We start from the raw sequence: 12,039 nt of genomic DNA on the forward strand, positions 1-12,039 counted from the left end.
GTTTTTAAATGCTATCTAGGATGTGAATGTTAACTTGCATCAAGTACCAAAATATTACCTACAACATTAGCTAAAAACTAATTAATTTAAGTAAATATTCGACGCTGGGGTATGTACCAGCAAAATTAGCAGTGGTATCTGAAAAATGTGTTTAAAATGCTAACTTGGATGTACGTACAAAATTAGAGCAGACCCAACAAAGCAACCAAGAGAGCCGACTAAAAACTTACTAAAATAACTGAATATTAGCAGTAGTATCTGAAAAAAATGTGTTTAAAATGCTAGGATGCTAACTTTAGCATGCATCAAGTACCAAAATATTACCTACAACATTAGCTAAAAATTAGCAGTAGTATCTGAAAAATGTGTTTATGTTAACTTGGATGTAAATGTTAACATGCATGAAATACCAAAATATTACCTACAACATTAGCTAAAAACTAATCAAATTAAGTAAATATTTGACGCGGGGGTATGTACTTGCAAAATTAGCTGTAGTATCTGAAAAATGTGTTCAAAATGCTATCTAGGATGTGAATGTTAACATGCATGAAGTACCAAAATATTACCTAAAAAAATTAAAGCAGACCCAATAAAGCAACTAACACAGCCGACTAAAAACTAACTAAATTAACTAAATATTTGACGCTAAGGGATGTGCCTGCAAAATTAGAAGTAGTATCTGAAAAAAACGTGTTTAAAATGCTATCTAGGATGTGAATGTTAACTTGCATCAAGTACCAAAATATTACCTACAACATTAGCTAAAAACTAATTAATTTAAGTAAATATTCGACGCTGGGGTATGTACCAGCAAAAGTAGCAGTGGTATCTGAAAAATGTGTTGAAAATGCTAACTTATGTACGTACAAAATTAGAGCAGACCCAACAAAGCAACCAAGAGAGCCGACTAAAAACTTACCAAAATAACAGTAGTATCTGAAAAAAACGTGTTTAAAATGCTATCTAGGCTGTGAATGTTAACTTGCATCAAGTACCAAAATATTACCTACAACATTAGCTAAAAACTAATTAATTTAAGTAAATATTCGACGCTGGGGTATGTACCAGCAAAATTAGCAGTGGTATCTGAAAAATGTGTTTAAAATGCTAACTTGGATGTACGTACAAAATTAGAGCAGACCCAACAAAGCAACCAAGAGAGCCGACTAAAAACTTACTAAAATAACTAAATATTAGCAGTAGTATCTGAAAAAAATGTGTTTAAAATGCTAGGATGCTAACTTTAGCATGCATCAAGTACCAAAATATTACCTACAACATTAGCTAAAAATTAGCAGTAGTATCTGAAAAATGTGTTTAAAATGTTAACTTGGATGTAAATGTTAACATGCATGAAATACCAAAATATTACCTACAACATTAGCTAAAAACTAATTAAATTAAGTAAATATTTGACGCGGGGGTATGTACTTGCAAAATTAGCTGTAGTATCTGAAAAATGTGTTCAAAATGCTATCTAGGATGTGAATGTTAACATGCATGAAGTACCAAAATATTACCTAAAAAAATTAAAGCAGACCCAATAAAGCAACTAAGACAGCCGACTAAAAACTAACTAAATTAACTAAATATTTGACGCTAAGGGATGTGCCTGCAAAATTAGAAGTAGTATCTGAAAAAAACGTGTTTAAAATGCTATCTAGGATGTGAATGTTAACTTGCATCAAGTACCAAAATATTACCTACAACATTAGCTAAAAACTAATTAATTTAAGTAAATATTCGACGCTGGGGTATGTACCAGCAAAAGTAGCAGTGGTATCTGAAAAATGTGTTGAAAATGCTAACTTGGATGTACGTACAAAATTAGAGCAGACCCAACAAAGCAACCAAGAGAGCCGACTAAAAACTTACCAAAATAACAGTAGTATCTGAAAAAAACGTTTTTAAATGCTATCTAGGATGTGAATGTTAACTTGCATCAAGTACCAAAATATTACCTACAACATTAGCTAAAAACTAATTAATTTAAGTAAATATTCGACGCTGGGGTATGTACCAGCAAAATTAGCAGTGGTATCTGAAAAATGTGTTTAAAATGCTAACTTGGATGTACGTACAAAATTAGAGCAGACCCAACAAAGCAACCAAGAGAGCCGACTAAAAACTTACTAAAATAACTAAATATTAGCAGTAGTATCTGAAAAAAATGTGTTTAAAATGCTAGGATGCTAACTTTAGCATGCATCAAGTACCAAAATATTACCTACAACATTAGCTAAAAATTAGCAGTAGTATCTGAAAAATGTGTTTAAAATGTTAACTTGGATGTAAATGTTAACATGCATGAAATACCAAAATATTACCTACAACATTAGCTAAAAACTAATTAAATTAAGTAAATATTTGACGCGGGGTATGTACTTGCAAAATTAGCTGTAGTATCTGAAAAATGTGTTCAAAATGCTATCTAGGATGTGAATGTTAACATGCATGAAGTACCAAAATATTACCTAAAAAAATTAAAGCAGACCCAATAAAGCAACTAAGACAGCCGACTAAAAACTAACTAAATTAACTAAATATTTGACGCTAAGGGATGTGCCTGCAAAATTAGAAGTAGTATCTGAAAAAAACGTGTTTAAAATGCTATCTAGGATGTGAATGTTAACTTGCATCAAGTACCAAAATATTACCTACAACATTAGCTAAAAACTAATTAATTTAAGTAAATATTCGACGCTGGGGTATGTACCAGCAAAATTAGCAGTGGTATCTGAAAAATGTGTTTAAAATGCTAACTTGGATGTACGTACAAAATTAGAGCAGACCCAACAAAGCAACCAAGGGAGCCGACTAAAAACTTACTAAAATAACTAAATATTAGCAGTAGTATCTGAAAAAAAATGTGTTTAAAATGCTAGGATGCTAACGTTAGCATGCGTACGTACCAAATTTTTTTTAGCATGCTAATCTTAGAATGCTAACGATTGTGCCGCTAAAAGATCAGCTAGGGGCCACAAACTTTGGACGACTTCGCCACGTTAAAAGACACGTTATAGAACACCCCCACAGGGGGCGCCACCCGTGTCATTCAGTAATAAACAAATGGACGCTGTGTTGGCCGCAGGGGAGCAGGAAGTGAGCGCCGACCATATCCGCAGCGTGATGGAGGACATCCCCTTCACGCCGGGGATGAGCGACCTGCTGAGGTTCATATCGGAGAACAAAAGGTGGGTGGACTGCATTGTCATCTCCGACGCCAACACCCTCTTCATCGACTGGATCCTGCGGGCGGCGGGCCTGGGGGCGGCGGTGGACCAGGTGTTCACCAACCCCGCCAGCGTCAACGAGCGGGGGCGGGTGGAGCTGCGCTGCCACCACGCCCACGACTGCGCCCGCTGCCCCGTCAACCTGTGCAAGAGGAGGGTCCTGGAGGTCTACCTGGCCGAGCGCGCCCAGTACCGCCGCGTCTTCTACGTGGGCGACGGCGGCAACGACCTCTGCCCCACTTCCTGCCTGCGCCGCTGCGACGTGGTGATGCCCAGGAAGGGCTACACGCTGGAGAAGCTGCTGGCCAAGCAGGACAACGCCCACGCCCCGGGGGCCCGGGTGGTTTCCTGGAGCAGCGGCACCGAGATCCTGCAGGAGCTGAAAGCCAGCTTGGCGTCCTAACCTCCCCGTTCCTACCCTACCCCCCCCCCCCCCCCTTCGCCTCGCACTCCACTGTTTTGAAATGGTTTTACTTTCACTTGACAAAATGAAACTTGTTTTTAATAACGGGAATCAGGGAGGAGCGTGGAAAAAAAAACACGAGTCAGCAATAACAACAAAATAAAGCTCGCTCTGGGTCGTATTTGAACCTTCTTTTCATACACGGAAATACAGAACCCCAAAACCGATGAAGCTGTCACGGTGTTTAAATGGTAAGAAAAAAAAAACAGAATACAATGATTTGTTAATCCTTTTCAACCCATATTCAGTTGAATAGACTGCAAAGACAATGTTATGTTGCAAATAATCATAAACTTAGAATTTAATGGCAGCAACTCGTTATTTTTTCCGTCAGGAAAATTAAAATTTTCAGCGCAATCCCATTCAAGATCAGACAAACATTACAGGGAGCCAGAACAGGATCGCTGACGGGTCTGCCGGCTTCCAGCGCCCCTTAGAATTAATCATGTTGTCCCGTGTTTAGTCTGAACCAACAGCACCTCTGCTGGTTGCAGCAAGTATCACACTCCATTGTTTTCAATTAATTATTGATTGATTGATTGAAACTTTTATTAGTAAAGTACAGTACATATTCCGTACAATTGAGCGCTAAATGGTTACACCTGAATAAGTTTTTCAACTTGTTTGGATAGATAGATAGATGGACAGACAGATAGTACTTTATTTATTCCGTCAGGAAAATAAAAATTTTCAGCACAATCCCATTCAAGATCAGACAAACATTACAGGGAGCCAGAACAGGATCGCTGACGGGTCTGCCGGCTTCCAGCGCCCCTTAGAATTAATCATGTTGTCCCGTGTTTAGTCGGCAAACCAGTTGAGTCTGAACCAACAGCACCTCTGCTGGTTGCAGCAAGTATCACACTCCATTGTTTTCAATTAATTATTGATTGATTGATTGAAACTTTTATTAGTAAAGTACAGTAGATATTCCGTACAATTGAGCGCTAAATGGTTACACCCGAATAAGTTTTTCAACTTGTTTAGATGGATAGACAGACAGATAGTACTTTATTTATTCCGTCAGGAAAATAAAAATTTTCAGCACAATCCCATTCAAGATCAGACAAACATTACAGGGAGCCAGAACAGGATCGCTGACGGGTCTGCCGGCTTCCAGCGCCCCTTACAAAAAAGATGAGATACAGGTAAACAATGGGGATGGTGGATTAAAATAAAATAAAATTAAAAAATCGGTCTTAGCCTGGGCCCTTGAGAGGGGGTGCAGACTGAGGCCAAGGGAAAAAAACAACTCATAGCCATAGTACACATCCCTCTTACATGTGTATAAGAGGGAAACGTCAAACATCAAAGAACACAAAGGACATCAAAGATATTAAAGCAGCAGATACAACCAGACACTTCTACATACAGCTATGAATAAAAAGTAAAAGAAACATACACTGTGGTGGCTTGACATTTTTACCACTGTTACATGGCCTTTCCTTTTAACACTCAGTATACGTTTGGGAACTGAGGAGACCCATCCATCCATCCATCTTCCGCTTATCCGAGGTGGGGTCACGGGGGCAGCAGCCTAAGCAAGGAAGCCCAGACTTCCCTTTCCCCAGCCACTTCGTCTAGCTCTTCCCGGGGGATTCCGAGGCCAGCCAGGAGACATAGTCTTCCCAACGTGTCCTGGGTCTTCCCCGTGGCCTCCTACCGGTTGGACGTGCCCTAAACACCTCCCTAGGGAGGCGTTCGGGTGGCATCCTGACCAGATGCCCGAGCCACCTCATCTGGCTCCTCTCCATGTGGAGGAGCAGCGGCTTTACTTTGAGCTCCTCTTGATTTAAGTGAATTGAAGTGAATTATATTTATATAGCGCTTTTCTCTCGTGACTAAAGCGCTTTACATAGTAAAACCCAATATTTAAGTTACATTTAAACCAGTGTGGGTGGCACCAGGATTAGGTGGGTAAAGTGTCTTGCCCAAGGACACAACGGCAGCGACCAGGGTGGCGGAAGCGGGGATCGAACCCGGAAACCCTCAAGTTGCTGGCACGGCCGTTCTACCGACCGAGCTATGCCGCCATGTATTCATATTGTGATGAATACATGGCCCAAAGGACATAAAGGGATTGTGTGTATAGTCTGTGATATCATGAATAACACATAAGGGCAAGGAAAAACTCACAATCCAGTGGGACGTCGATGAGAATGACTGAGAAACCTTGGAAAGGACCGCTAATGTGGGTACCAAAAAAGAACATGTTTTCCAATTTGAGCATTAAATATCTTGTCTTTGCAGTCTATTCAATTGAATATAAGTTGAAAAGATTAGCATAAAATTGTATTCTGTTTTTATTTAACATTTACACAACATGATTACTTCACTGGTTTTGGGTTTTGTAGAAAAAGGTGGTTTATTTGAATTTTGTTTTAAAATCCAAAAAAAGAAAATGGAAAAAAGCCTTTTTCTTTTATTGTGTTACGCAATAGCTAAATCTAAAAACGTTATTTTAATTTTATATTTCATAAAAGAAAAATTAAGATCTCAGTAAACAGAACATGTGTGAAGTCCACCCCGCCTCCATAACTATTATAGTTTTTAAGTATTAACATGTTATGGTTTTATGTTATAACATGTAATTAACTTGTTATTAATCATAACTAGCCGCCCCCCATGGCAAAATCTCCCCAAACTTTGTCTAGATCACCTATTTGTTAGTGCTGGGGCGGCTCGGCGCAGTGGGCAGAGTGGCCGTGCCAGCAACCTGAGGGTTCCTGGTTCAATCCCCACCTTCCACCAACTTCGCCATATCCGTTGTGTCTTTGAGCAAGACACTTCGCCCTTGCTCCTGATGGGTCGTGGTTAGGGCCTTGGTTGGCCTTCTTTCATCTCCGTAATATCGCTAAAATTCGCTCCATTTTGTCCACTAAAGACGCTGAGATCATTATCCATGCGTTTGTTACGTCTCGTCTCTACTACTGTAACGTATTATTTTCGGGTCTCCCCATGTCTAGCATTAAAAGATTACAGTTGGTACAAAATGCGGCTGCTAGACTTTTGACAAGAACAAGAAAGTTTGATCACATTACGCCTGTACTGGCTTCCTGTGCACTTAAGATGTGACTTTAAGGTTTTACTACTTACGTATAAAATACTACACGGTCTAGCTCCATCCTATCTTGCCGATTGTATTGTACCATATGTCCCGGCAAGAAATCTGCGTTCAAAAGACTCCGGCTTATTAGTGATTCCTAGAGCCCAAAAAAAGTCTGCGGGCTATAGAGCGTTTTCCGTTCGGGCTCCAGTACTCTGGAATGCCCTCCCGGTAACAGTTCGAGATGCCACCTCAGTAGAAGCATTTAAGTCTCACCTTAAAACTCATCTGTATACTCTAGCCTTTAAATAGACTCCCTTTTTAGACCAGTTGATCTGCCGCTTCTCTTCTTTTTTCTCCTATGTCCCACTCTCCCTTGTGGAGGGGGTCCGGTCCGATCCGGTGGCCATGTATTGCTTGCCTGTGTATCGGCTGGGGTCATCTCTGCGCTGCTGATCCGCCTCCGCTTGGGATGGTTTCCTGTGAACGGGACTCTCGCTGCTGTGTTGGATCCGCTTTGGACTGGACTCTCGCGACTGTGTTGGATCCATTATGGATTGAACTTTCACAGTATCATGTTAGACCCGCTCGACATCCATTGCTTTCCTCCTCTCCAAGGTTCTCATAGTCATCATTGTCAGCGACGTCCCACTGGGTGTGAGTTTTCTTTGCCCTTATATGGGCCTACCGAGGATGTCGTAGTGGTTTGGGGTTTGGGCAGCCCTTTGAGACACTAGTGATTTAGGGCTATATAAGTAAACATTGATTGATGATTGATTGAAATATTAACATTGCAACACATGCCAATACGGCCTTTTTAGTTTACTAAATTGCAATTTTAAATTTCCCGCGGAATTTCCTGTTGAAAACATCGCGGAATGATGACACGTATGATGACGCGTGTTTGTGACCTTATTGGTTGGAGGGGACATATTAGCCAGCACCACTTGCGGCTAAAAGTCATCTTTTTTCATCGCGCAATTATACAGTATTTTGGACATCTGTGTTGCTGAATCTTTTGCAATTTGTTCAATTAATAATGGAGACGTCAAAGAAGAAAGATGGAGTTGGGAAGCTTTAGCCTTTACCCACACAAACACACGGTGATTCCTTTTTTTAAATTCCCGGAGGTGAAGCTTTACTATGGATCAGAGCGGTCAAGCGAACATGGTTCCCGGCTACATATCGACCGGCAGTTTTCGGTGAGAAAATTGTGGTAAAAAGTCGCCTCTTACCGGAGATCAGCGGCGCTTCTGTCCTGCTGCAGCTTCGTGACTTCTCTCAGAGACAGGCGTCAACACACCCGTGGACACACCCCTCTGACTATCTATCTTATTTATATAGCCCCAAATCACAAATGTCTCCAAGGACTGCACAAATCATTACGACTACGACATCCTCGGAAGAACCCACAAAAGGGCAAGGAAAACTCACACCCAGTGGGCAGGGAGAATTCACATCCTGTGGGACGCCAGTGACAATGCTGACTATGAGAAACCTTGGAGAGGACCTCAGTAGGCCTTTGACATGCTAATATTAGCACGCTAACACCTTACGCTATTGTTTAAGCTAATTTCGTTGGTATGCACTTCCCAATTATGTATTTTGTTACTCGGAGCCATATCGCTTGCATACTGTTCCCATGTTAGCGTGCTAACTTAGCATGCTAATATTAGCATTTTGACACTTTATGCCTTAGTTATCAGACTTTTCAAGAAAAGGAAGAAGCCAACATTTTTTTTATCTTGAGTATTTTCCTGCCTTGAAGTCTGCTTGCTTTGTTAGCACTTTGGCACGCTTCCATTCAACTTTTTGTTAGCACTTTGGCACACTTCCATTCAACAAAAGACGCCGCCTAACGCCTCGGCCAGGCTGGCTTCTGTTGACTCGCTCTCGCCGTGGCGTTTCGAGGGAGTTGGCGCCGCCAAGAGCGAGGCGGCCCAGCTGGCGCCGAGCGGCAACTCTAAACAGAAACAACCGGCCACGCTCTTTTGCTAAGTCGGCGTAATTGTTTTACCGCTCGGGTCGTCTGTCGCTTGGAAAGTTTGTCTGCGGCGCCGAAAAGTCCCTTTTTCGTGTTGCGCACCCCAGGAAGGAGGTAATGGACGGCTTTATGGCGAACACACTGAGCGGTGTTACGTTCAAATACGTCACGTGACTACAGTGACACGAGTCTGAAAAGGGGCAGGAAGAAGAAGTTTTTTCATATCTCTGCAAGTACTAAAAGTGTTGACTATTTACTATTACTTAGCTAGAATCCGTTTGAATGAAGAATCGGTTTGAATGGAGAATCCATTCTGAATCGAATCGTTACCCCCAAGAATTGAATCATGTGGTTCCCAAATATCCGAAGCCCTACAAAATAATAGTTAGCGAGAATCTGTTTGAATCAAGAATTGGTTTGAATGGAGAATCGATTCTGAATTGATTAGTTACCCCCAAGAATCGAATTGAATTGAATCATGCGCTTCCCAAAGATTCGAAGCCCAACCAAAGAACAGTTAGGGGTATCGGACTGTCTTATTGTGGCGGTCCGCTCCCTGGATGATCAGTGTCAGAGCTTGGTCCGCATTGCCGGCAGTAAGTCGGACCCGTTTCCAGTGAAGGTTGGACTCCGCCAAGGCTGTCCTTTGTCACGGACTCTGTTCATAGTTTTTATGGACAGAATTTCTAGGCGCAGTCAAGGCATTGAGGGTTTCCGGTTTGGTGGCCGCAGGATTAGGTCTCTGCTTTTTTGCAGATGATGTGGTCCTGATGGCTTCATCTGGCCAGGATCTTCAGCTCTCATTGGATCGGTTCGCAGCCAAGTGTGAAGCGAACGGGATGAGAATCAGCACCTCCAAGTCCGAGTCCATGGTTCTCTCCTGGGTTGGGGAGGAGACCGTACCCCAAGTGGAGGAGTTCAAGTACCTAGGAGTCTTGTTCACGAGTGAGGGAAGAGTGGATCGTGAGATCGACAGGCGGATTGGTGCGGTGTCTTTAGTAATGCGGACTCTGTATCGATCCGTTGTGCTGAAGAAGGAGCTGAGCTGGAAGGCAAAGCTCTCAACTTACGGTCGATCTACGTTCCCATCCTCACCTATGGTCATGAGCTTTGGGTCATGACCAAAAGGACAAAATCACGGTGTGACCGTCTCATGCCGTCGTGCGGGTTCCCAGGATGATCAGAGTCAGAGCTTGGTCCATTGCCGGCAGTAAGTCGGACCCGTTTCCAGTGAGGGTTGGACTCCGCCAAGGCTGCCCTTTGTCACCGATTCTGTTCATAGTTTTTATGGACAGAACTTCTAGGCGCAGTCAATCTGGCCAGGGTCTTCAGCGCTCACTGGATCGGTTCGCAGCCGAGTGTGAAGCGACCGGGATGAGAATCAGCACACCCAAGTCTGAGTCCATGGTTCTCGCCCAGGTTGGGGAGGAGACCGTACGTACCCCAAGTGGAGGAGTTCAAGTATCTAGGAATCTTGTTCACGGGTGGGGGAAGAGTGGATCGTGAGATCGACAGGTGGATCGGTGCGATGTCTTCAGTAATGCGGACTATGTTTCGATCCGTTGTGGTGAAGGAGGAGCTGAGCCGGAAGGCAAAGCTCTCAATTTACTGGTCGATCTACGTTCCCATCCTCACCTATGGTCATGAGCTTTGGGGAATGACCGAAAGGACAAGATCACGGTGTGACCGTCTCATGCCGTCGTGCGGGTTCCCAGGATGATCAGAGTCAGAGCTTAGTCCACATTGCCGGCAGTAAGTCGGACACGTTTCCAGTGAGGGTTGGACTCCGCCAAGGCTGTCCTTTGTCACCGATTCTGTTCATAACTTTTATGGACAGAATTTCTAGGCGCAGTCAAGGCGTTGAGGGGTTCCGGTTTGGTGACCGCAGGATTAGGTCTCTGCTTTTTGCAGATGATGTGGTCCTGATGGCTTCATCTTACCGGGATCTTCAGCTCTCACCGGATCGGTTCAAAACAGAGTGTTAAGCAACTGGGGTGGGAGTCAGCACCTCCAAGTCCGAGTCCATGGTTCTCGCCCGGAAAATGGTGGAGTGCCATCTCCAAGTCGAGGAGGAGATCTTGCCCCAAGTGGAGGAGTTCAAGTACCTTGGAATCTTGTTCACGAGTGAGGGAAGAGTGGATCGTGAGATCGACAGGCGGATCGGTGCGGCGTCTTCAGTAATGCGGACTCTGTATCGATCCGTTGTGGTGAAGAAGGAGCTGAGCCGGAAGGCAAAGCTCTCAATTTACCAGTCGAATCGAATTGAATGGTCATGAGCTTTGGGTTATGACCGAAAGGACAAGATCACGGTGTGACCGTCTCATGCCGTTGTGCAGGTTCCCAGGACCACCAAGGAAGGACATTCTCGTGCAGGTTTGACTCTTATTTATTTTTTCAAAAAAAGAAAGTATTTAGCGCCGTCGCCGCTCCCTCCGTGTCGCTCTTCAGTCGGCCGCGTCTTCATCTTGCTCTTTGTCGCTTCCGCTCTTCAGGCACTGCTGCGGGCTCTTCAACTCCTTCCGCCCCCATCTCTCCTCCTTCTCCCCTTTTATACATTGAGAGGAGATACATTGATTGTGTCCAGGTGCGCGATCCACACACCTGATCTCGCCTGCGGCGTCGCTCCCGGCACGCCCCGCCTCGCCGCCCACTCTTATTTCTCCACCTCCTTGCCGCCATCTTGGTCCGGGCTTTAGCGTTCCCTGCCACTCTGTTGGCCCCGCCTCTCCACACAAGCGGGCGATATGAGTTTCCTCTGCCGGGTGGCGGGTCTCTCCCTTAGAGATAGGGTGAGAAGCTCTGCCATCCGGGAGGAACTCAAAGTAAAGCCACTGCTCCTCCACATGGAGAGGAGCCAGATGAGGTGGTTCGGGCATCTGGTCAGGATGCCACCCGAACGCCTCCCTAGGGAGGTGTTTAGGGCACGTCCAACCGGTAGGAAGCCACGGGGAAGACCCAGGACACGTTGGGAAGACTATGTCTCCCGGCTGGCCTGGGAACGCCTCGGGATCCCCCCGGGAGGAGCTGGACGAAGTGGCTGGGGAGAGAGAAGTCTGGGCTTCCCTGCTTAGGCTGCACCCAACCTCGGATAAGCGGAAGAAGATGGATGGATGGAAAATTGATATTTGAATGTTCATCGCAACATTGGAGTGGGAGTAATTACCAGGATGGTCGCTGCATCCGATCTGGTCGTTCGCCGACTGATGTTCAAATGCGCCGCCGGTCGTCCGCCATCGCGGCGTCTCTTCAATATTCTCGAGTGTCTCAACAGCCGCTCGGCTTTTTCCCCGGAATGTTCGTCTGAGCTGTG

General features: G+C 44.3%; 1 protein-coding gene across 5 annotated transcripts in view; it reads left to right on the plus strand.

Moving 5' to 3' along the window:
• phospho2 (phosphatase, orphan 2) overlaps positions 1–3,826 on the plus strand; it is a 22,270-nt gene extending 18,444 nt beyond the window's left edge. For all 5 annotated transcript variants that reach the window (XM_061892398.1, XM_061892407.1, XM_061892414.1 and 2 more), the window contains one exon: positions 3,095–3,826. In XM_061892398.1, the coding sequence (XP_061748382.1) occupies positions 3,095–3,639 (545 nt within the window). In that variant the 3' untranslated portion in view covers positions 3,640–3,826. The remainder of the gene's footprint in view (positions 1–3,094) is intronic.
• Positions 3,827–12,039: the final 8,213 nt, after the last annotated feature.

Source organism: Nerophis ophidion, linkage group LG02 (assembly GCF_033978795.1).
Source record: "Nerophis ophidion isolate RoL-2023_Sa linkage group LG02, RoL_Noph_v1.0, whole genome shotgun sequence".
In the NCBI taxonomy this organism is placed as follows: Eukaryota; Metazoa; Chordata; class Actinopteri; order Syngnathiformes; family Syngnathidae; genus Nerophis; species Nerophis ophidion.